Source organism: Hippocampus guttulatus, chromosome 14 (assembly GCF_054856545.1).
Source record: "Hippocampus guttulatus isolate MCC_2025c chromosome 14, RoL_Hgut_1.0, whole genome shotgun sequence".
Taxonomy (NCBI): Eukaryota; Metazoa; Chordata; class Actinopteri; order Syngnathiformes; family Syngnathidae; genus Hippocampus; species Hippocampus guttulatus.
In genome coordinates, this window is record NC_141274.1 from 13,757,152 (window position 1) to 13,779,335 (window position 22,184).

Below are 22,184 nucleotides of genomic sequence, written 5' to 3' on the forward strand. Positions count from 1 at the left end.
TTAGGTTTGAAATTCTTTTGGGCATGGATTTAGTTCTAAAGAATATAATCTCCTTTTAGTACCACAATTAATGTCTTACAGGTGTGCGTGTGCGTGTGCGTGTGTGTGTGTGTGTGTTGATGGTTGGGTTTTCTCGTAAAAGGCCAGCACAGATGTTGCGGTCGTTTCTGTGCAAACCAGTTGAGGATTTTCTTGTCTCCCCTCCTACCCCCCCCCCCCCCCCACACACACACACACACTCAAAGGTTTAGGTCATGAAAATCAGATGACATGACGTTTTTTGTAGGAAGGTACTCTCACGTGCTAAGCCTTTTCTTTTACACAAGTCCAAAGGAAGTGGAACTAGATATGAGTTTTTCAAGATACAAGCCATCATTACTGTACACGTTGCTAGTGAGGCAAAATGGTGCACTAGTTGACGTCTGTGCATTGTTAGTAGAACTAGTGATGTTAAAACTAGCAGAATTTTAAAAGTGGTACTAGTAGCACCACACATGTGTCAACCAGGATAAAGTTGACAGCTGCGTTCAGCAATACTACTAGTGAAGCGCTCAATATAAACACAAAGAGTTTTATGTCAGTCGTAGTACGAGCACACATTGGTCAACTGTTCCACAGTTTGGCTCCCAAGTAAAATTCAGATGCCCTACTGGTATGTGAAAGTTGTCCTACTTGTGAGAACAAAGAGTGTATGGACCTTTAGATGGAGATCAAGTATATTACCAGTAAATAAATGCTAAAAGGGGTATTACTGAGGAGAAGTTTATTGTCTGGTTAATTGCATACTAGCAGGTGAAAAGTAGCACTAGTAATACGGAGGGGAGACATTGCTAGTTATACACAGTCGTTCTACTTGTATGCTAAATTGCCTTTCAAGTGAGGACAAAAGAGGGTACAAGTACATGGACCTTAAGATGGAAATAAAATATATGTTAGACATGCTCAAGCGGGTTTTCGTACATGCACTGGTTAAGTAAATGATAGTGCTCGCTTGCAGCCTGCAGGCAAAACAACACTGCCTCGAGTTTGACATATTTGGACGGCCCACCCGTCAATCAATTTTGGCCGTATCCAATTGGTCGTCTTCTCCGATATTATCATTCCATCTAATACACTGGTCCACTCTGGGCTCTTCGCCTCATCCGCCCCTCGACATAGAGCCCTGCGATTTGCAAATCCGATTCTCCCGTTCAGCACCTCCAGACAAAATTACACATAGTATCCGGAATTTGAGATAATTTCGACATTGATAGGCACCTATCGGGACGCGTTTTGTGTCGTTTATTCGTTTTGGATGAAATTGGACACCGCTGATGTTTCTGGATGCGTCCATGTCCTCCTGTGGGCCGAGCCGCGGAGGGATACATCTCTGGAAGCGACAATGTGGAGGCTGCTAAAATGTCTACTTGGAAAATGAAGTCGCTACAATTTCAGTCATATTAAAAGAAACAGAGTCATTGCTGAGTTATGGTTCGCGTCGGAGACGGCTTTTCATTTTCGTGACGAAGACAGCAGTGCGGCGGCGGACTGCTTCAGTCTTGGCTTTCCTCATCTCCCTCAAGCCCACTCTCCGCAGGAGCTCGGAGGGGGCAAAGGATCCAGTCCATAACTTTGTTTTTTTTCTCCTCTCCGGTCGTTGATTTCTCTTTGTTGGATGCTACAAAACTGAGCCACGGTAACTATGCCTTCTAAACTACATTCTCATTACACGTCAGCGGGGCTTCAACAATACTTGTCTGTCACGGTGTTATGGGAAGAATAAGTCAAGTTTTAAGCGCATTCCCCCCCCCCCCCCCCCCCAAGTTGTATTTTCACAGGGAAAACAGAAGGTCTGTTTTTCCTGGTAAGTGAGATTTTCGTATTTTTACCACGACGTTGTTTGCCTTACACGTTAAGAAATGTCTTTGTTTCACTTCAGTACCCTCAATGTTACAGCGTATTAGCATAGCGAGTTAGCCACTAACCCCCCACCCCCCGTATATTGATCTCTGCTAGTATGTCGATTAAAATCAGTAAAATCGTCCCTCTAAACAATACTTCTACATCCTTCTTCAAAATAGAATACAGTTTCGCGTGTGTGTTTCAAACTTGAATATTAGTGTGGGTTTGCCACGTTTCGAAATTCTCTGTTGAAACTTTGCTGACCGGCTCTTTGTGTCGAGTCCCCTCGCAGAGCGAAGTGGGACCAGCAAGGCAACAGGTTTGGGCTTCTTTTCTTTTCTCCAATGTTTGGGGATGTCCGCGGAATAAGCGTCCCATGTAAACACACGCTGTGCTATTACAGCCAACACACTAGCCGCTTGTGTCAATTAGGGGGTTACACTTGTTTCTTGCCAACTTGTCTCACTTGTGGCCAGGCTGGTGTGTGTGGGGGGGGGGGGGGGGTGCTCAAGCGTTAACAACTTCCATTTGTTCGGAGAGAACTCCCCCACTTTGACCTCAGAACACAAAAGACCCTCGAATGCTCACTCTGAATATGATTGCAATCAATGTTATTTATATTAACAATCACCAAATATACTGTCTACACTATTATCCATTCTCATGCTTCTTAAAGTTGAAATCATTGATCAAGTTCCACTTCACTGTGCAACTTCATGCATGCCATCAATGCAAAACATTTTTAATACACTGTACATACTGACTATTTCATAATTTGACTGTATGTCATCGTTTCTTACTGTCAATATTATTTTTCCTCAAGATCGCACTAGTTGTAGAAATACTAGAGATGCACCAAGACCAGTTTACACATAGTACAAGTTATTACATACAAGTGCTTGCTGATACCTGGTGCCAATACTTGAGGTTGTCATTACATTATGTTTTAAAATGTAGGTGAAAATATGTTTAATTTGAAACAGAATCTTGTTGAGAAATTCAAACTCTTTTTGAACATGGCACAGGGCTCACTTAATTGTAACACAATTGTAACAACCAAAATACAAACTTAATACCGAAGAGGCGATTTCAGTGAATGTATTTTTTGTTCTCAGTGAAAGGCACACACATTTACACAATCGTATTACTGTTGATGTGCCGAAACAATGTCTATTTCATTGTTTTTTTTTTAAACTTATACAGTCGTAAGTTGACTTGCGAGCAAAAATTTGAGACATGAGCAGTAGATGGTGGCGGCGAACTCCACTCATTCACAAGGGGCTTATACACTGTTTGTCACCATTCCCAGTTGAAGTTTAGTGTCAAACTAAACATAAAACAAAGAGAATGACAGCTTTTGTAATTAAAACAAACCACTAATACAAACCCACACTACATCATGGTTCATTTTTCACCGGCCAGCATATGTCGAGAGGGAATATAACAGTACTCAGAGGCATATATTCTTTATCCTCTGTGAAACACTGCTATTACTGCAGCTTGCTGGGTCACTGAGTTGTGAAACGCTTCTTCATTTGCCAAAACACACACACTGAAAGGCGTACATGGTCCGGAGCAGATTAATGGCATTTTAGTTCATTACAATGCGGAAAGATGATTTGAGATAAAATCATTTTGAGTTACGGGCACATACAGTAGGTCACGGAAATAAGTATGTGAAGGCACCACTGTACTAAAGTGAAACTTGACAAGATTATTAAAAACTGGGAGGGCTGACAGTGAATAAGTCAACTGTTCTCATGCTAACGCAGCCATACGTTTAATCCTACTTAATTCTGTTTTATTTTGGTGAAATTCTGGCTTTTTGTTACAATATTTTGTCTTTAGTCTTCTGTTGTTTTATTTTTGTCCAAAGTAAATAAAGAGCACACATTGTCACCGTCGCACTTCTTCCTTTGTAGTCTACATTGTTTGAGATTGAAAGCTCATTTGTGCTGTAGTGATGTAGCTTTCATCATGGTCACTGCTTGCAAGTAAGTAAAAATACTGGTCAAATATGACACAAACCGATGTTTTATTACTGATTTCCTGCTTTTGTGCAGTTAACATGCACTTCATTTTATGGTGCGATAGTACTCTTGAATAAGCCTCTGTGACCCAGCAGTGTTAAGGCTGAGCGCCCTGTGATATTCATTGTTTTGGAGTATTTATTTGTTTCGCTATGATTGACGCATCAGATGCTCATAACACCCTTATCGCACTAAATACCTGCTAGTGTGTAATATATCATCCTTTGTAGCTTTCACAGGCACAACTTGATAAAATGTCATACTTTATCTTGAGCTAACGCAATAAAAGTTGCGTAGGAGGTGGATCAAAATATGATAATAACGCAGGGATACACTAATAAGTGAGATGCAAAGATAAACTTGACCGGGTTGCTTGAGGAAGATTTGCCCATATGTTCGATGAAATGCAGAACAATACAATTTTGGCGACACTTCAGCTAGATTGATCCCCTTTTGGATCAATAATCTGGTGCTGGGAGGCAAGGGTGTGCTCCTTGAATAATAATTATTTCTTATGACATACTGGAATATGCTCTGATTCGAAAGATAACATGGAGCCTGCTTAAAGATCCATGGCAAAAAAAAAAAGAATCATGAATTAATTTGTCGACTGTGTATTTGGAGAGCTTGGATGTATTGGAATAATTTTGACATTCTGGTGTGATTGTACACATTGCCAATTTTATAATGTTATGGAAATGTTATTAATCAAACCAGATCTTGTATTCCACTGCATCCAAATTGTTACGACAGCATATCTCTATCAGGAATTCGTGAAATTATGTATTTTTTCCTTTTTGATATTATATGTGTGTGTGTGTGTGTGTGTGTGTGTGTGCGTGTGTGTGTGTGCGTGTGTGTGTGTGTGTGTGTGGAGAGAGAAGGCTGAATTTAGGTAGCTTTATATAGAATATTTAACCTTTAGTAAGAGGTCAACACAACTATGAAAAAGTCAAATTAACTGGTCAATTAAAAGATTGAATTAAAATAAATAACTAGCCTTTTTCAACACAATGCTTTGTGGGCTGGGTGAAACCCAGCGTATTTGTTTCAGATCAGTCTATCAATAATAATTGATTTTTTTTTTACCTTTTTAAAATAAGAACAACAATTACAGTGATTAAAGATGAAATGAAGTTTGTTACATATAAAAATTAAAACAGTATATCAAGAGGAAAAATACCACACTGGTGGTTAAAAAAAATAAAATAAAATCAAGGAATGTACATTGGTGTTGTGTTCATTGTAATGTAGTGTAATCTGCAATGTTAACATCCATGCACTGTTAGTGAAAAATTGCCCAGCCCTAACGAGAGCATTTCTGATCATTTCCTTCATATTTTCCTGACCCTCTGACTGCAGTGGCTTGCTGAGACTGAAAGGGCAAGCGAACTGCAACAGAGGATGACGACAGTGGGGACAGACAAGGAGCTCAGCGACTTGCTGGATTTTACTGCGGTAAGACTTTGACTCCTTTCATAGTGAATAGTTGCCAGGTGTTGAGGGATCGGTCACTTTGGTTTGGTCAGATTTTAAGCATTGCTGAGTTTACATCATTGTGCGTGTTGGTTAAATGATTAGATTTTTACATTAGGCAGCGTAAGTTTTCTCTTTATTTTGAATGGTGTCTTTTTTTTTTTTGCCATTTCAGATGTTTGAACTTCCGGTTACGAATGGCAAGAATAGACCAACAGTCAGACTGGCCAGCAGTCAGTTTGGTGGTTCAGGTAAGTCCGAAATCGACTTAGTATTTTAGTTTGCACAGTGCTAACGGCTTCACTAACAATCAAAATACAACAACAACTTTGTTTGCTTGATTGTTATTTTGAAATAAAACACCTAAAGGTGAATCGAGTGAAATGGCATTTTTGCCTTGCTTGAGTGTAAATGTAATTTCTGGACTTGTAACATATTAAATAATCTGTCCTTGCTGCCACCATCTACCCCACTGTTGAGTGAGGTTTATGTAACCAAAAGTTTAAAAAAAAAACACAGTTCCTGTTCTTCATCTCATGTGGATGGCTTTCTAAATTGCGTCTTATTTGATCGAAGCCCAACCTTAATGCCACATTATTTTACATGATGTAGATCCCGTGTCATTTCCTCCACCAAATCTTGCATTTGTCCTTTCCATCACCTTGTCAGCTGTTGCCATTCAATCAAGAAAGCCACAAAAACAGAGGCGGTGGGGGTTGATGCATGGGAACAGGCCCGTTAATCACCTCTGCTGACTCTGGGAAAAACATGCCCTCTTCTGATGTCTTGCTGCCCACTTTTTACGGATTTTCTAACATGTTTACAGGAAGCAGTAACACGGTGGCCATTTGTTTGCTGGACAGCTTTGTTTTGGGTGACAAAATGTTTCAAGTTTGGGGAAATAACATTGTGTACATTTTCATCTAGTTTTGCTGGGCCTCTACGATGATTGTCATCTGAAATTCAAGCCCGTTTCATTTTCATTCTGCTGAAGCCACAGCGTTGCTGCATTTCATCTTTGCATACATTCAAACTCCGAATAAGCATCTCCCGTATCCCTTTATCATATTTAGCTTGTCTTATTTGCTGTTCTATTTTTATTTTCATTAAAAAAAAAAAAGGAAGCATGTCTTACAATGTGCGTGATTCTTTTTGCTGTGCGTTTTTAATTTTATTAGCATTATTAGCGTTTGTCATTTTAGGTTATTGAAAATATGAATGCATTACATTTCCAGTATATTGTGCTTGTCTGTGTATCGTTGAGATTGTAACTCTGCAAATGTTTTCTACTTGTAGAGGCACGATATGCTTTGACAAACAAGCAGTACTTGTGCACGGAATTACTGTCCAGGAGTCATTTAAGAATGATATTCAGCAGTCATGTGTGATGTCAAAAGTATAACTGCAAACAGTCTTTCACTCTATCTCACATATGGCCATGTTGAGGTTTAGGGTGTGTGGAGGTTCAATTTCTGTGGCTGTGACTTCAGTTAGAAATCCCCAACCGGTAGGAGAATTTCTTGTCTTCTCTGGGCTCAATTCACCACTGAGCGAAAGTGATTCCAGTACACGCTCATTTTCGGTCTCTGGAAACAAAGAAAATTGGAATATATTTTTAGACACTTTATGAGACTGACATGCCGGAGTGTTAAGTGTTCTATGAGTTTAAGTTGTGTATCACATTTAGAATAAGTATAAATTTCAAATGTGTAACGTTTGACAATAAAGCGTAACCAAGATGCAGTAGAAACCAGTACGTGGGCCCCAACCCCCCCTGTGCTCTTTTAGAAGTCTCTGGTGACTCACAGGCTAGAACGAGCCGGCGTGCGTTACTGAACATTGGTCGGTATTTCATTAACAGACTTAAGTCTCTTGAGGTTTGACATGGATATGACTTCATGCTTTGTGTCTGTGTGACTCACTTGGAAGCGGGAAGGAAGGAGGTGTATACACACAGTGAATGGCGAGCGCTTGTGGCAATGTTCCTGCTAAGACTACAACGTGTCTGCAACTCTGCTCAATGTATGGCAGAGTTGTGTTCCTGAGGCCAGTGAGTCAGGCTGGCTGGCTGTTTCCAGTATCTCTTCGTGTGTAATTATAGACTAGCCATGCCTGAAGGGACGTTGCATGCTGGGAGAGGTTGTACATTCGGGTAAAAACAACAAAAAAGCAAGCTCTGATGTTAGTCATCCTTTTATCCAATATTGTTTGTCGCCTTTTTGATAGTCTGCACTTAATTGCACGTTTTTTTCACTTTGTAAGAAAATTGATCGGTATGCAAGAGATGCACCGATATTGCTTTTTCTTTTTTTTTCCAGTTTAAGTATTGCATTTGGGTAGTTGTGGATGCCGAGTGCTAATCCGTGAAAATCCCATTACTTCCTGCAGTTATGATGAAAATGTTTTATTTGAATCGAATATTAACTGGCATATATTTGCCTCAAATTATAACACTTTTTTTAGAGTAACAACTTGTCATGACAGCACGTCAGCACTCACAATAAACAAAACAAAAGAGTCATTACAATTGAAATCCAATACTATACAACTAAAGTATTTTTATGCAAGTGTTTGTGGCAGTGTTTCTGGTTGAAAAAAAAAAGTGTGGTGTCAGAGTGCCCATTCTTCAAGGAGAGCTTCAGGTAACGTTCACATGTTTTTAAAACCGGCAGGCAAAATAATGTTATCTTGTTCGCTAGATCGCTAGTTATACACGCTGACATGCAGCCAGGGAAATTGTCACTCCCGGCATCAATTGTGCGGGAGTGTTGCTCCCATATGTTCTTCAGCTTTTCTTCAACTTCGTCGTTCCGTGGACCCCTCTTTCGCGTCTCCATGGTATGCATGAATAAATGTCCATAACGACTGCCAAGGGAAGTGAGGCAATGTTGCAAGACACACTGGTCAAGGAGCTACCCCGTCCCCAAAACTGCGTGAGGGAGGCAGTTCCGTGTTTCCAGCATGTGCTATGGAGCTGTTGTCTTATTTTATCTCTCGATACTTCATTGTAAGACTAATTCTCGCTCGCTCGCTGCCCTAACTCGGCTCGTGTGTGTGTGTGCGCGTAGATCACTGTTGTCACGGCACCCTTTGCACTGTGGACTCATCATTCTCTTATACTGCTGATCCTGTCATGATTCTAGACCGCCTTCACACCCCCCTTCATCATGCCACTCCGCTTTTTAATTAGACAACAAAACCAAAAGATGAATATTCATCGAGTTCGGCTTCATTAATATGCACAATTATGCAAATCAGTCCGCAATTAAGCTAGAGCTTTCCCCCAAGAGATTCTATGTTGTAGTTCAAGAAGCGATTGAAGGAAATAGGACAGGCCGGGACCAAGCCTTAAAATCAGTCATTTCTAACACATTCATCTCTTAGAGTGCCGGCGTGTTCCGTTCTGACATGGCACGTGTCGTTATACAAGATTTAGACCTTTTAATGGTTGTTGCCCGGAAAACGTAAAGACTCGGAATGGATTGGTGAAGAATAGAGGGAATCATTCTGGGGCTCCAATGTTGGCTGTTAATTATTCAGATTTCCTTCAGCTCTCATCCATGTGACAACACCTTCTCCACGCTTACTGTGTGATAGAGCTTCCCAGCAAAGGTTTCAGTAGCTTTTCTTTCAAAGCAGATCAACTCCATCGCCCTCTGAACATGGACTGATATATAGCAAGACACGATGCCTTTCACAGTTGTTGTGCTTGTTCTGTAGTTGTTGATCCCTAACCTGCGGGTATTCCTCTATATTCCAGGTGTTGATGAGAGGAATGGATCCAGTCCATGGGGCTCCGCAGAGCAGAGCAGCCCATCGTTCAACCAGGGGAGGGTACGAGCAAACTTAACTTACTGAGTTGATCCTGGAGGCTGCATTCACACTGCAGGGCGTGATTTCCAATTTGGAGTACATATTTCGGGCTTTTGATGACGTATTGCTCATATGATTGTCATCTGTCATCTTGTGAGATACTTGACCGTAAATGCATGCCATCACATCAACACTGGCGCTAATTACTTATTTCTCCAAAACAATTGTTGGTTATGAGATTAACAGCACAGCAAATCATTTTTAACTATCCACAGTTATTATGAAAAGTGCTTGGTTTGCAACTAAGAATGATTTTTATGCATAATTGCCAATAATGTTTCTTATTTTGTTGATTCTGTGATGAATTGGATTTTGGGAGAAAAAAACATGCTTTAGTTTTCATCCCTCTATTCAAAAACATTTTTTTCCTTTTTTTGTGTGTGTGTGACTCGGTTAACCGCTCACAAAATAGACTGAAATCATTGTTTTCCAAAGTAAAAGTGGACGTTTTTAAATGTCTTCTTTTGATTTAACACAATGGCAATCATGTGGAGGACAAAATAAATTTGACAATATTTACTGTCGAGGGGCTGAAATTCTGAGGATTTGGACAATTTTAGGTCTCTAATCAATGAATCCATTATTAGGTTCGTGTGGTGATGTGGAAAAATGGCAGACAGAAAAAGACATCCATACGTGTTCTGTGATCTATTTATTTATTTGGTTTAAAGCCTATCTGGACTAGATCATACTGTATATACGTGTCAAAAGGTGACCCCCTGGGATACTTGTATTTAACAAAACAAAAAATGTTTTTAAATCCATAACGTTTGTGCCATCTTTCACAGTGTTTTGGCGAAGATGGCGTTTACAGTGAGCAAGCTGGCATTGCACCTGGCACAGTGTATGGAACGGGCCATGCTGGTAAGTGTTTTTTGAATTGAGTTAAGCTGCTGAAGAAGACCTACACACCAGCTGTCTTTACCCCTCTGATCCCCACAAAAAAAAGAAAAGAAAATGTGTATTTTTCACCTCACATTAGACACAGCCACTGCAACGTACATATTTATGGATTCATCCCATGTTTGTCTGCCATTCACATACGTGCAGCACTTAAGGGCAAACCGTGTTCATGCTCAGGTGGTGATGGATATAGGCAGCAGATAATCGGGGAGGATGTGGTGGAGCACTGTGTTCCAATTCTGTGTGTTCAATATTGAGGTGGGCGTGTATGCGGGGTCGGATGGGGTGTCGGGGTTATAAAGGGCACCCATGCACAAACAAGGCTCTCCCATGGGATTACATTGGCCTATAGCTCTCCTCTGTTTAACTGTCAGGGGAGAGGAGGGGAGACGGGCACAATTGCCCCTGAGCCATTTTTAATGGCTCAATTTGTTGTTGTTTTGCTCTTCTCGGTCATAAACACTGCACATCATACACAATCACCTCAGCAGATGCGAGGCGCTCCGACACAGACAGAGCAATGACCAGACTAGGATTTAATGTTGACATCAATGCTTCATTTTCCTCATCGTGGCTTAATTTCATTTGGTGTTCTTTGCAACAGGGAAGGCTGAGAGGGGCCCTTACTCGCCATTTGCAACGCAGGTAAATCGTTTTAGCCAGACAAACCCTCTTCGTACTTTTTGAAATTCTTCCGCCATTTGGTAATATGTTGCACATCAACCTTTATTTTCTTGTGTCATCATCCGTTGTAGCCGGGCTTTTTGCCCAGTGATATAGCCATGCCCAGTCCCGATGCGATGTCCCCCTCTGGCTTGAAGCCCACCTCCCAGTTTTATTCCCCCTACGAGGGCAACAACTCTCGTCGACGACCCACGCATGACCCCATTGGTAAGATTTGAAAAGACCAATGCTTTGTATTTCATTTCAGTTACATAGCAATTTTCATCCAATCCGTATGAATTTCGGTATTCTAATCTCAGTTGAAGTGCCTGTCTGTAATCACTTCTCCTCTTGATGTTTTTAAAGTACCAGGAAATTCTCACTTCTGTTTCCTCAAGTGAAGCAAAAACACTGCAGGTGCCGTGGCTGATTATTCACATCAGATAAGAATATATTTTAATTAGGTGGCAATCAGTTGAAGAGATGAAACAAGATGAAAATGTCATATCACAATGACAGTGACAAAGATGTTCACATTTTACCAGTTGCGTCATGATATTGATTAACAAAGAACAAAGATAAGCTCAGATAGACGCGCAAAAGCATTGCTTCAAGTTTTCTCTTGAATATATAGCAAGTATACAAAAGCTAGTCTAGTGTTCATGCATGCACCACCACACAAAATTGCAGCAAGTGACGAAGACGACGGTGATCTATCTAACTAACAGCAAAACTTGCCTCGGTGTACAATTTTGTGTAGTAATGAGTCAAAAGATTTGACGTGCCGATTTATATCGGGAAACGGCTTCCTCCTCAATCAGTTGTCAGATGTCGGAGGGATTTGCATATCAAGTAAGGCCTGTGCAAATGAAAGCATCTATAGATTGCGTGACTATATAGTCAATGTTTTCCAAGACTGGAAGCTTGTGCCGTTTGACCCTATATTTGCCTCTTTTGTTTTTCTCCTTCCTGTCAGAAGCCCAGCCAAAAAAGATCCGTAAGGTGCCCCCCGGCCTGCCCTCGTCGGTAAGTGCTAACATTCAGCGTTGCATCTCACTCAGTCCACGGGAGTCATTTTTCTCAGATCCTGTCCCTTTTCATGTGCCATTTGGCATCTCTGGCCTCTTTGTGGCTTGCAAAACTGTCCAACTGCAGCAATGTAGTATATTCAGCTTGCACAGCTGTGTCTCAGCACCGCTCATTTAAAGAAGGAAAAGCGGGGGGGCAGCCACTCATTGAGCCAGTCGCTCATTTGTAGTGTATTTATAGTGTGTCATACTTTTGGGCCCTTCTACTTTGTGACCACATTTCCTCCCCTCTGCCAAGCGCGTTTGTGTAGATCACTCAGGGAAATTCATGCTCATTTTTCCCCTCCCAGCCTGGCTCTGTGATCGCCCGATTTCCTCCCCTTCTCCGTTTCTTCCTCACCACCCCACCATCGCCTCAAACCCCGCAGCCCCTCCCACTCACCCACTCGCCTCCGCGAACAACAGCTCTCCCCCTTTTCTCTGCCCCTCCCCCATCCCTCCATCCCAGCTGCCAGTGGAGTTGGCCGCTATCCAGGATTCGACAGATGGTTCAGTAATTAGGAGTGCATCTCTCCTTCCCTCTTCTCCACTAGCCTCCTTTTCCTCTCCTGTTTCTCTCTGCTTAATCAAATTACAGAAGAAAACTCCTTTGCGGTTGCAGTTGAGTTTGACTTGCATCAACAGTCATTTGGATTAAGAAAGCGGTTGCTAACTTGGTTCTCGCGGATCGGTAAAACTTCCAACTGCAGCTCCTGTCCTGTGGTCTTTACCTTACGTGCGAAGGATTCAAAACATTCTCAGACTGTTTCTGTTGGGTAGCCTGATACTTAGGAGACCCTTAATGCATGAGAGCCAGTAGAAGGCATTGTAATCAAGTAGTGAAATCAAACAGTGAGGTCATGGGTGTGTTTGAAAACAAAACATCTAACCCATCCACCTCCATGCGGTATCGAAGACTTTCATCATAATCTAATGTAATGGTTTGAAGTTTTCCTTGACTGGGTTTTTTGTGTTTGTTTGTTTTTAGGTGTGTCCCTCAGGCGAGGATTTTAACAGGGACAATGTTGGCTACTCTGCTTCAAAGGCAGGAAGCATCTACACACCAACATTCTACATGCAAGGTTAGTTCAATCAAACGTCGGCACATCAACCTCAGTTTGTGTATTGTGTTGAAGTAACAAAAAAAAGTGTGCGTGGCCCAAATGTTTGCTTACCGACTTAGTTTAAAGATATCCTGTCTTTTTTTGAAAGTAACTTCCCATTTCATCCTAATTGTGTGACTCAGGGTGCTTTGACATGTGCACTGGTGCATCATGGTTGGATGAAGTCATCAAACTAATGTGACATGTCTCATATGTGCCTTTTATTGTCTTTTCATCTCCTGTGGCTGGTTATCCCTCACCCTTCTTGTTCCCCCACCCCCCCTACGCGGCTCCCTCCTCCGTCTCTTCATGCCCCCTGACAGAAGGCCTCCACCCGCCTTCCGATCCATGGGGTTCTGCTGGGTCGATGGTTCAACCTGGTTATCCTTCCATGCTGGGTAACTCCACCCATCTGAGCCAGCATGGTCCCTTCACTGCCATCAACCCCCAAGACAGACTGGTGAGCATTCCCAGTTACTATTTGGACTTGTTGATTTCTATTTTTGATGCTTTTTTTGGGGGCGCGGCGGATGGACGGGCCGCATTTGTCTGCTTTGATCTGTTGAAATCCCTTGGTCTCTTTTGCACCCCAGAAACGGCAACCGCTGCCCCTCTCGCCCCAAAACTACCCCCAACATGGCAGCGAAGTGAACGGGAACCATCCGGCCGGCTTCCACTCTGGCTCAAACAGCTACGGCGTTCCCAGTCAAACACCCCCTCTTGCTGGTACTGATACTATTATGTGTAAACTCTTAAAGCAAAGCTTGTCCTCATGACAGCATCATATCGCAGACCTGGCACTCAGAGCACATTTTAATCAGAAAAAAATATTTGCCCTCCTTTCAAGCTAATCGGGGAGCAGTACCTGGAAGTTCTGGCGATGAGATTGGGAAAGCGCTGGCGTCTGTAAGTTCTGCAAAGACGCAAATCCATGTTAAGGTTTTCTCACGCTGCCAATTACAATCATGCCTCATAACTTTAACTCATTCACTGACAGCCAGTTTCAAAGTTGTTGTCAAAGTTCATGCTCTGTTTCCAGTGTGAAGTGCATACATTTGTCTAACTCCTACTTTGTTGGATTCCCCCCCCCCCCCCCATAATCGACATGACAAGTTGAGATTCACTTCCTAATCGTTATCTTCAAATCAAAATCTCAAGTAATCTTAAATCCCAAATGAGGCAATATCGCCATTTACAAGGATCTGTTTGTGACTGGTGGTTTCCAAACCTGAATTTCACAGATAAGATGGGCGAGACCCTCTTCCACCCCTTCCCGTTGAAAAATATACTTGGTTGGATTCCATTTGACGAATATAAATGAGTTAATCATCTTTGGTCAACTGTGGTTGCATTTTATCATACTGAAACTCGAAATGTTTGTGTCTATCCTAGATCTATCCTTCAGACCCAAACAGTAACGGCTATTCTTCGTCCCCGTCAACCCCCTCCGGCTCTCCTCAGGCCACTTCAGGTCAGTAATCATTTTCCGATTTAACTATAAACTACTTTACAGAATGGCTGCATTCATCAGAAGATTTGTTAGCCTCGTGATAGTTGGATGTTCCGTACCAAATGTAATTTATCGGAATTTTCAATAGTGCGGACAGTGATACTCTTCTGGCCAAATGCAACACAACATAAGAACTTAACCGTCAAATGATCTGTCAGACACGCTCGCCATCCAAATATAACTTATGAGAGAGGAAGGGAAAGTACAGTAAAAATAAGAAGCGGGAGGGATCACTTCCCTATTTGTCTTTCCAATTGGTCCAGGAGTGACATCATCACACACCAAATAGGGTACTATGAGTGGCACGAGATGAAAGAGTAGAATGTCAGGAGAAAGTGAACACTTGAACTGAATGACATACGTAGATAATACATGTTTTCTTTCATTTCTTTCTATCATTTATAGCAAACGAGTTCATAAAGGACTTTGATACCGGAACGTCACAGTTAATCTACTTGAATGGAGAATAAAAAGACTATTTTATACATGAATAAACCATTTTGATTCCTATTCAGGATGCGCCTCTCAGTGGACCAGGTCATCTGGACAGGCTACACCTTCACCTAACTTTCATGGTGGAATTCAGGGCATGGTGAGACCTTGAAAAGGATTGCGACCTACAGCTCAAAAGTTTTTCTTTTTCAGCCAGATATGTGGATCATGTCACATCGCACTTTGTCATCATCTCCTCTCATGTTTGTTGTCCCCCACTTCTGCAGTCTAATAAACTGGAGGATCGCCTGGACGAAGCTATTCATGTTCTTCAGCGACATGCCAGTGGACAAGGAGGTCCAGGACTGGCTGAGATGCAGAGTCTGCTGGCATCCGGCTTAGGCTTATCCTCAGCTTTTAGCAGTGCAGCACATGGCCTCACCAGTCGCCTGCCCGGAATGGTGAGATTCATAAATGAAGCCTGCAAAAAAAACGCGTTCTCTTGACACATGCATGGTCAATACTGTGTCTTGCAGGTCTCCAACCAGCATGAAGACTCTGCTGGACTGCCCTCTAGTGGAGGACTTGGGCACCACAGTTCCTCATCTGCCCTGCAAGGCTCTCAACCTGAAGGTTTCACCAGTGAGTCTTAGTGACTTTTCTCCTTCCGGTCACAGAGAGCCAGTGACTTATACCTTTCTTCTCTTGTTTATTGTTTGCAGGTCTGGTGAGCAACCTTAATCGTTCCAGTGACATTAAACGAGAGACCAAGGAGGATGATGAAAACTGCTCTGTGACTGACAAGTCAGAGGATGAGAACAAAGAGCTAAATGCTCTTCAAACAAGGTGCGTTTTTTTAATTATTATTTTTTGTATGACTTTTACTGTCACGCATCAATACAGGTTTTAATTGTCAGGTATCTTGCGATAGTCTGGAAATATCCTTCTATTAATAGTGAATCAGCTTTTGTTGTATTTCGTATGAAACAAGACATTGTACATTTTCGAAGCAGTGTTTCCCAGCGTTTCTTGAGCCAAGGTACATATTTAAATTGGGATGGAACGATGTACTTCGAAAATAAAAAATGGCACTGATTTCACGTGATTTGGTGCTCGCTAATACCAAACCAAATCGGTCCATACCAAGTAACAAGTACTGACTTGAGTACCCTTCCCTACCTGTCACTATACCGTCGATAGCGAGCATATATAACGATATGTTATATGTTGTAACCAAAACAGTTCAGTCGAATTGGATCATTTCCCACGGCACACCTGATGACCTCTTACGGCACAATAATTGTGATTCACTGCTTAAGAGGACAGAAGTACCGTAAATTGTTAAAATGAGTGTTCTGCTGTTCTGTGAACTTTTATGATTAAGTTTGATAAATGATTTGCAATATACAGACCATTTGTGAGTGAATTCAAAGCGGTAGATTCATACTTCTTCATATAATGTTCCATATCTGACACTTTTTGGAATAATGTTTATGATTGTCAGAAAGCTACCTTTAGCCTAGAAAGTTGATGCTTACCTGAAGTGTGCCCACAATGTTGTTTCCTTCCCTCCTCATCTGCCATTGGCTAGTCTGATTGATGAGGATGACGATGAAGATCTACCAGTGGAGATTAAAGCTGGGCGGGAGAAAGTGCGGAGGATGGCAAACAATGCCCGCGAGCGGCTCCGCGTGCGGGACATCAATGAGGCCTTTAAAGAGCTGGGCCGCATGTGTCAGCTCCATCTGAACTATGAGAAACCGCAGACTAAATTGAACGTGCTCCAACAGGCCGTTAACGTTATACTCAACCTGGAGCAGCAAGTCCGAGGTCAGTGGGTGTCCAGGGAGGGAGGAAGGAGGAAGAGGAGGAGGGGAAGGTCTTCTTGACGCGCTAAACTTTCACATGGCTTATTGCTCCTGCCTGACCCATTTAGTTATAGTCGTGGTTCAATTATGTGGTTCATTCATGATATAAGTGACATCAGTGAACGTTGAAGCACGCCACACATTGCCGTCCATCCTTGAAGTCACCTCCAAAGTGAGGACAGGGAATAAGGACATGAAAGCCATGTGACTGTTTTACAAACAACCCCGTTCTGGTTCTCTTGTGGTAGCACATGCTGGATATGTATGTGAGCGTGTGCGTGCGTGTGTTGCCATTTGCGCCTTGTTTAGTATATATCCTTTCTACATTTTTCCATGTGTATGCGCCTCTCTCGCCTGACCAGAAAATTAACACATTTGTTACTTTGGCTTTTTGCAATTGGCATAGTGGCTTTTGGTGTACCGTTAAGTGTAGAAAGCACACAAGCTGGACACGCCTTGTGTGTTGTCATGTGTCTTATTAACCTGCCTCGACCGTGAAGTGTCGCATGTCCCCGCAACGTAACCATGCTCATGATGCTTATTTGTGTTTTGACTTTACTTTCTCCATCCACGCCTCAGTCCTCTTCCAGCTTATTTTTTTTACAGACGGCAGCCGTGACCTATTCTTCGCTTCTTTCCGATAAATACATTGACTTGTGATGTATTTATCACGATGCCTCCACTCTTTCTTCTTTGATGCGCTGTAGTCGGCAGAGAGCTTTTACCTCTCACACGCTCCTCATATCTTCTCTGCTGGAAAAGTTGTAAGATCCCCTCAACTTCCATCCTGGACCTCAGTGACCCTTCACAATTTAATTTGATCATGGAATACGGTGTTGATAAGGACATGGCCTAAAAAAACATACAAGAAGAAAGACACATCCGCCTGCTACTCTCTGGCCCGGCCCACTCCACTGCGATGTTTCTTCATCTCACCTGCAGGGAGGAGCTTTGAGCATTTAGACAGACGAAGCAATAATGATCCCCCCCCCCCCCCCCGGAACAACCTGTCACTGCATTTTTAATAATATAAACGTGAGGGTAGGCTGAGCCAGGTTGTGATTTGGCTTTATTAACCAGCCCCGCCAACCGCTCTCCTCCCGGCTGCAGCGTTGTCACAGTTGCCGATGAGAACCTGACGGCCGAAGAGAAGGAGCAGAGGGAGCGCGAGCGGCGCCTAGCTAACAACGCTAGGGAGCGGGTGCGGGTGCGTGACATAAACGAAGCCTTCAGAGAGCTGGGCAGAATGTGTCAGGTTCACCTGCAGAGCGACAAGGCCCAGACCAAGCTTGTCATCTTGCAGCAGGCCGTCCAGGTCATACTGGGCCTGGAGAAACAGGTGCGAGGTAGGTCGGCCAATCCAGTCGGACGTGACTAGTCTTGTCCACGCAGACAGCCGAGCTTCTTCGGGGCGGAGGGGCATTTCCTCCTAAAGGTCATGTTCAGCCTCTGTGTAACACCCACTTTCTCTTTTCACGCCTCTATTAACTGGACCAGTAAGGAGGAGAAAGGGAGAATATATGAGGAAGGATAGATGTCTGCTTTCGTCTCATCCTACTACTTCTTCTTTTCCTGTCTTGCATTTCGCCTTTCCTCTCCTCTGCTCCACTCGTGTCAAGTCCCAAACTCATCGCTTTATCGAGATCGCCCTAATCGTTGTTTATGTGCCTTTTGTAAAGAGCGTAATCTCAACCCCAAGGCCGCCTGCCTCAAGAGAAGAGAGGAGGAGAAAGTGTCGGGCGTGGACCCCCAGATGCAGATGGGCGGAGGTCTCGGAGGTGATGGACACAACCCTATAAGCCATATGTAATTCCAAGGTTTGCTTTCGTGGTTACCGAGTACAGTGGTGCCTTGACTTGCGAGTCCCACAACGAGGTCTCATATTTTGGCGCCGTAATAACCGTCAGCAAAAATATTGCACTTTCACGGTATTGCAATTGCAGGTCTAAAATCAATTATTTTAAAATGTTTAGGCAAGTATTTTTTCCCCATTGAATGTGCTTCGTGGGTACATAGAAACAAAACAAACAAAAAAAGTTTTTCAAAATAAAATCAAAAGGTGGTACAACAGTAAAAGCACTTAGATCTCCAAAATTGAGGAGCTACTTCTCTGCTCGTCTCCGCTTTGTGAACAGTAACTGTTAGCCATGCGAGTCCACGATATTTATTTCGCCAGTTGTAGACAGCCTAACACTTTTGTATCTGGTTGCAAATGTTAATTTTAAGACATCGTTATAGAACTGCAGCATATTAACGTTAACTTGAATTTATTCAAGAGTGATGGGTGGCACTCTCGTAAATGTAATTTCATGTAAAAAAAACAAATCGACAAAAATTGGCAGATGACCCAAACATCCGATATCAATTCGAAAAGAGATGACAAGTGCTCACATCAGCACAACTACTACAGTGTGTGTGTGCTGTGAGCCTTTAAGTTCAATTACACTTTATAAAAACAGCGATATATTTATACTTCACAATGCAATACTATTTTTCAGCATTAAAACCTAATTAAGAGAAAAATGGTCATGGTTTAGGAGGCGTAAAACAGACTGTCATTTGCATTTATTTCAATAGATAAAATTGGGGATGGCGATTTCATGTGAGCTTGCCCATGAACAAAAAATAAACTCCAAAGTCCAGTTACCACTGTATTCTTTTTTTTTTTTTTTTTCACATTATGCTTGTGCGGATTTACCTAACACGTTTATTTTTTCTTCCAGGTTCTGTTAACTAGCAGATGTTTGAAGACGCGGCCTTAATGCACCCCCATGTAATATTTGGAAGGCACACGGCACCTCATTACTGTCAAAAGGGGCCACAGCCACAAACAAACAGAACAAGCACACTTGAGGTTGGGGGGAGAGAGAGACGTATTCATATTGACATGATTAGACTCAAGGACATTGAGCTGGGGACGTTCTGATGATCATGTTTTTGTAACACATTCTACAAAAACAAACAAAAAAAACACTTTACACATTGGGAACAAACGTGTTCGGATCAAATAGTCCTTTTGAATCAATTCCAACTGTAAACAAAGCCAAGATTTGTATTATTGTTCTAATATGTGGCATTCCCACTTATAAAAGGAGGTCTTAGATGCATTTTACGATAGATTGACTGAATAGTCTTTCATACATTTCTTACCCTGGCTGTTGAGGTGACATGTGGCGTTTGTGGCGTTTGTCCCTCCTCGTAAACTGTGGATCCTACGGGTCACTGCCTTGCAATTGGAACTGACCGATTGCCCGAGGTAGCAGCACCACTGAGGAAAGACTCGTCTCCAGAGATAGGCCAGTCTCTCTATGGGGGGCTTCCGTAGAAATAGAGCTACTAGATATCATCGCGCAGCACACGCGTTGTCACTTAGACCAGGTGTCATCCTGGACGGTCCAGTCACAAGAGGACTTTTTTTGTTGTTGTTATTTTAGCAGACTGAACCTGCGACATGTTTTTCATTTGTTATATTGTCCTTTCTTAAATATCCAGCACACCAGAATTTGTTCTTTGCAAACCAAAAGCAATTTTTTTAAATGCAGATGACAAATGGTTCACTTAGGGACCATTTAATTCCAAGTTGTGGAAGTGTCCGGCGATCCTCTGTGTTTGGACCAATCAGGTCACGTGTTCTTGTGGGGTCATTGACAACTTCCAATGACAAGCTCATCTCACAAAGGTTGTGTTGTAGAAAAGAATGATTGAGTATTAAAAGGGATGGTGAGTTGTAAGATTACTTTCTTGATATTAATTTACTCGATTGCCATTGCTTGACTTGGTTTGACTTTGTTTCTCTGTTTTTTCCCCTTATTTTTATTTTCCATTTTGAACAACTGCAAAGCCTCTTTGTAACGATCTTCCTTTTGTAGATTTTTTTTTTGTAAAATAGTTACGAGTTAGTGTTTTGTTTTCCATTTGTGATGCTCTTTTTTTCATTTACGTCGTTTAAATTGAAGACTTTTTTTTTTTTAGATTACGGGAACAAAGTGAGGTGTTTTTGTGTTGTGCCAGGTGCTTGGAAATGTTAGAAATGACAAATTCTGGCTGTATTGTCACATGTTGTGATAATTATATATACATATATATTTTTTGTTTGTTTCTGTGCAAAACCCAACATTTTTATTTGGATTCCTTTGCTTATGCCAGTTCAGTTGAAAGTGAAACAATACGTTGTCAGCCTCTACTTGTGTAACGTTATGATTCATTGGCGTTGGAAACACAATCAACTTTTCAACGTTGTTCAGCTTCTTTATCATCGAATTAATCAAAACAAATGCATAAAGCGTGGCCTTAGTCATTTTCTTGACTTTGGGAGTTTTGATGAAGGTTACTCACCAGTGCCTGAATACTTCTGTTACATACATATACTGAATGGGAATGAAACATTGCTTTGACGCAGGAGTCCAAGAACATCAACAAGAATTTATTGATGCGACACCTTTGACACAGAATCCTACGTAAACCTTTTATTTACGGATTTGCTGAATTTAAATATGAGCTTGTCCTCGATTGTCATGTAAATGTGCAGCTGTATGATGTGTCAGCTGGGGAAGAAAAAAAATACTCGGTTTACTTTTGTGTCATTTGAAGATTATGCCCGATGGAATAACCCGTGAGTTTATTTTCATCAAAAGAAATAATTGTTCTAATAATGCAAAAAAAAACAACAACAACAACAAGGACTTGTGTTTATGTAAATGATTTTTCTACAGTGTGCAAGTATGAAAACACAATATTCTTTATTAGAAGACTGTCATCCGCAACAAATGACTTGTTACAGCTCTTTCTGTTTTCATAAATATTTGAGGGCAATATCTATGTCGGCTTTGTCCTCAAAGTGCCTCCAGTTTCCTATTTTTATATATAAACTAGATATTGAGAACTGTTGTGTATATAACAGTAATGTAGTAATAAATGTGCCATTTTTAATATCAGAGCTCACTGTCCCGTTGTCTGATTAACCTGACCTCGACAACACTTTACAAAATGCAACTGTAAATGCATCTATAGAAACAGTGGATGCAAAAAGTCGACACACCGCTGTACAAGTGCAACATTTGTAATAGAAAAATGAACAAGGTAAATCACATCAAAACGTATTCCACTAATAAGGTATCGGTAACCAATAATCTGTATGCCACGATTGAAATACAAATATTAAATCTTTTTGAGGGGATATAAAAATTCACAACTGAGGTCATGTGGTTCCCTAAGTGTGCACACCCTCACAAGTCGGTATATGCTTGTGTTAAGAGTTAACCAATCACATTCAAAATCAATTAAATGTGAGTCAGCAGTCACCTGCCACCACTGAAAGTGCCTCTGATTCACTCTGAAGTTCATCTGTTCAAATAATCCTGATCATATTCTAATTTAGT

The 22,184-nt window shown here is 41.8% G+C and overlaps 1 protein-coding gene across 8 annotated transcripts; it reads left to right on the forward strand.

The window, feature by feature from the left end:
* Positions 1–1,067: 1,067 nt before the first annotated feature.
* Positions 1,068–21,742, forward strand: LOC147195231 (transcription factor E2-alpha-like). Of its 8 annotated transcripts, none has more exons than XM_086129188.1 (20): positions 1,068–1,675; positions 5,274–5,369; positions 5,563–5,638; positions 9,148–9,221; positions 10,049–10,124; positions 10,768–10,808; positions 10,919–11,054; positions 11,803–11,852; positions 12,882–12,975; positions 13,320–13,456; positions 13,590–13,722; positions 13,844–13,902; positions 14,389–14,467; positions 15,022–15,098; positions 15,226–15,399; positions 15,475–15,580; positions 15,661–15,784; positions 17,917–18,152; positions 18,486–18,612; positions 19,530–21,742. In XM_086129188.1, the coding sequence occupies exons 2-20, from the start codon at positions 5,316–5,318 to the stop codon at positions 19,537–19,539; spliced, it is 1,863 nt and encodes a 620-aa protein (XP_085985314.1). In that variant the 5' UTR covers positions 1,068–1,675; positions 5,274–5,315; the 3' UTR covers positions 19,540–21,742. The 8 variants fall into 8 exon arrangements, with proteins under 8 accessions (XP_085985314.1, XP_085985320.1, XP_085985316.1 ...); XM_086129194.1 differs by having other exon boundaries at positions 1,071–1,675; positions 18,506–18,623; XM_086129190.1 differs by having other exon boundaries at positions 1,072–1,675; positions 18,486–18,623.
* The last annotated feature ends 442 nt before the right edge of the window (positions 21,743–22,184 follow it).

Bases quoted from the DNA above. Each gene is read 5' to 3' on its own strand.
- LOC147195231 (XM_086129185.1), top strand. From the start codon at position 5,316: ATGACGACAGTGGGGACAGACAAGGAGCTCAGCGACTTGCTGGATTTT. The intron at 9,222-10,048 runs GTACGAGCAAAC...CATCTTTCACAG, and splicing joins CATCGTTCAACCAGGGGAGG to TGTTTTGGCGAAGATGGCGT. The intron at 12,976-13,319 runs GTTAGTTCAATC...GCCCCCTGACAG, and splicing joins ACCAACATTCTACATGCAAG to AAGGCCTCCACCCGCCTTCC.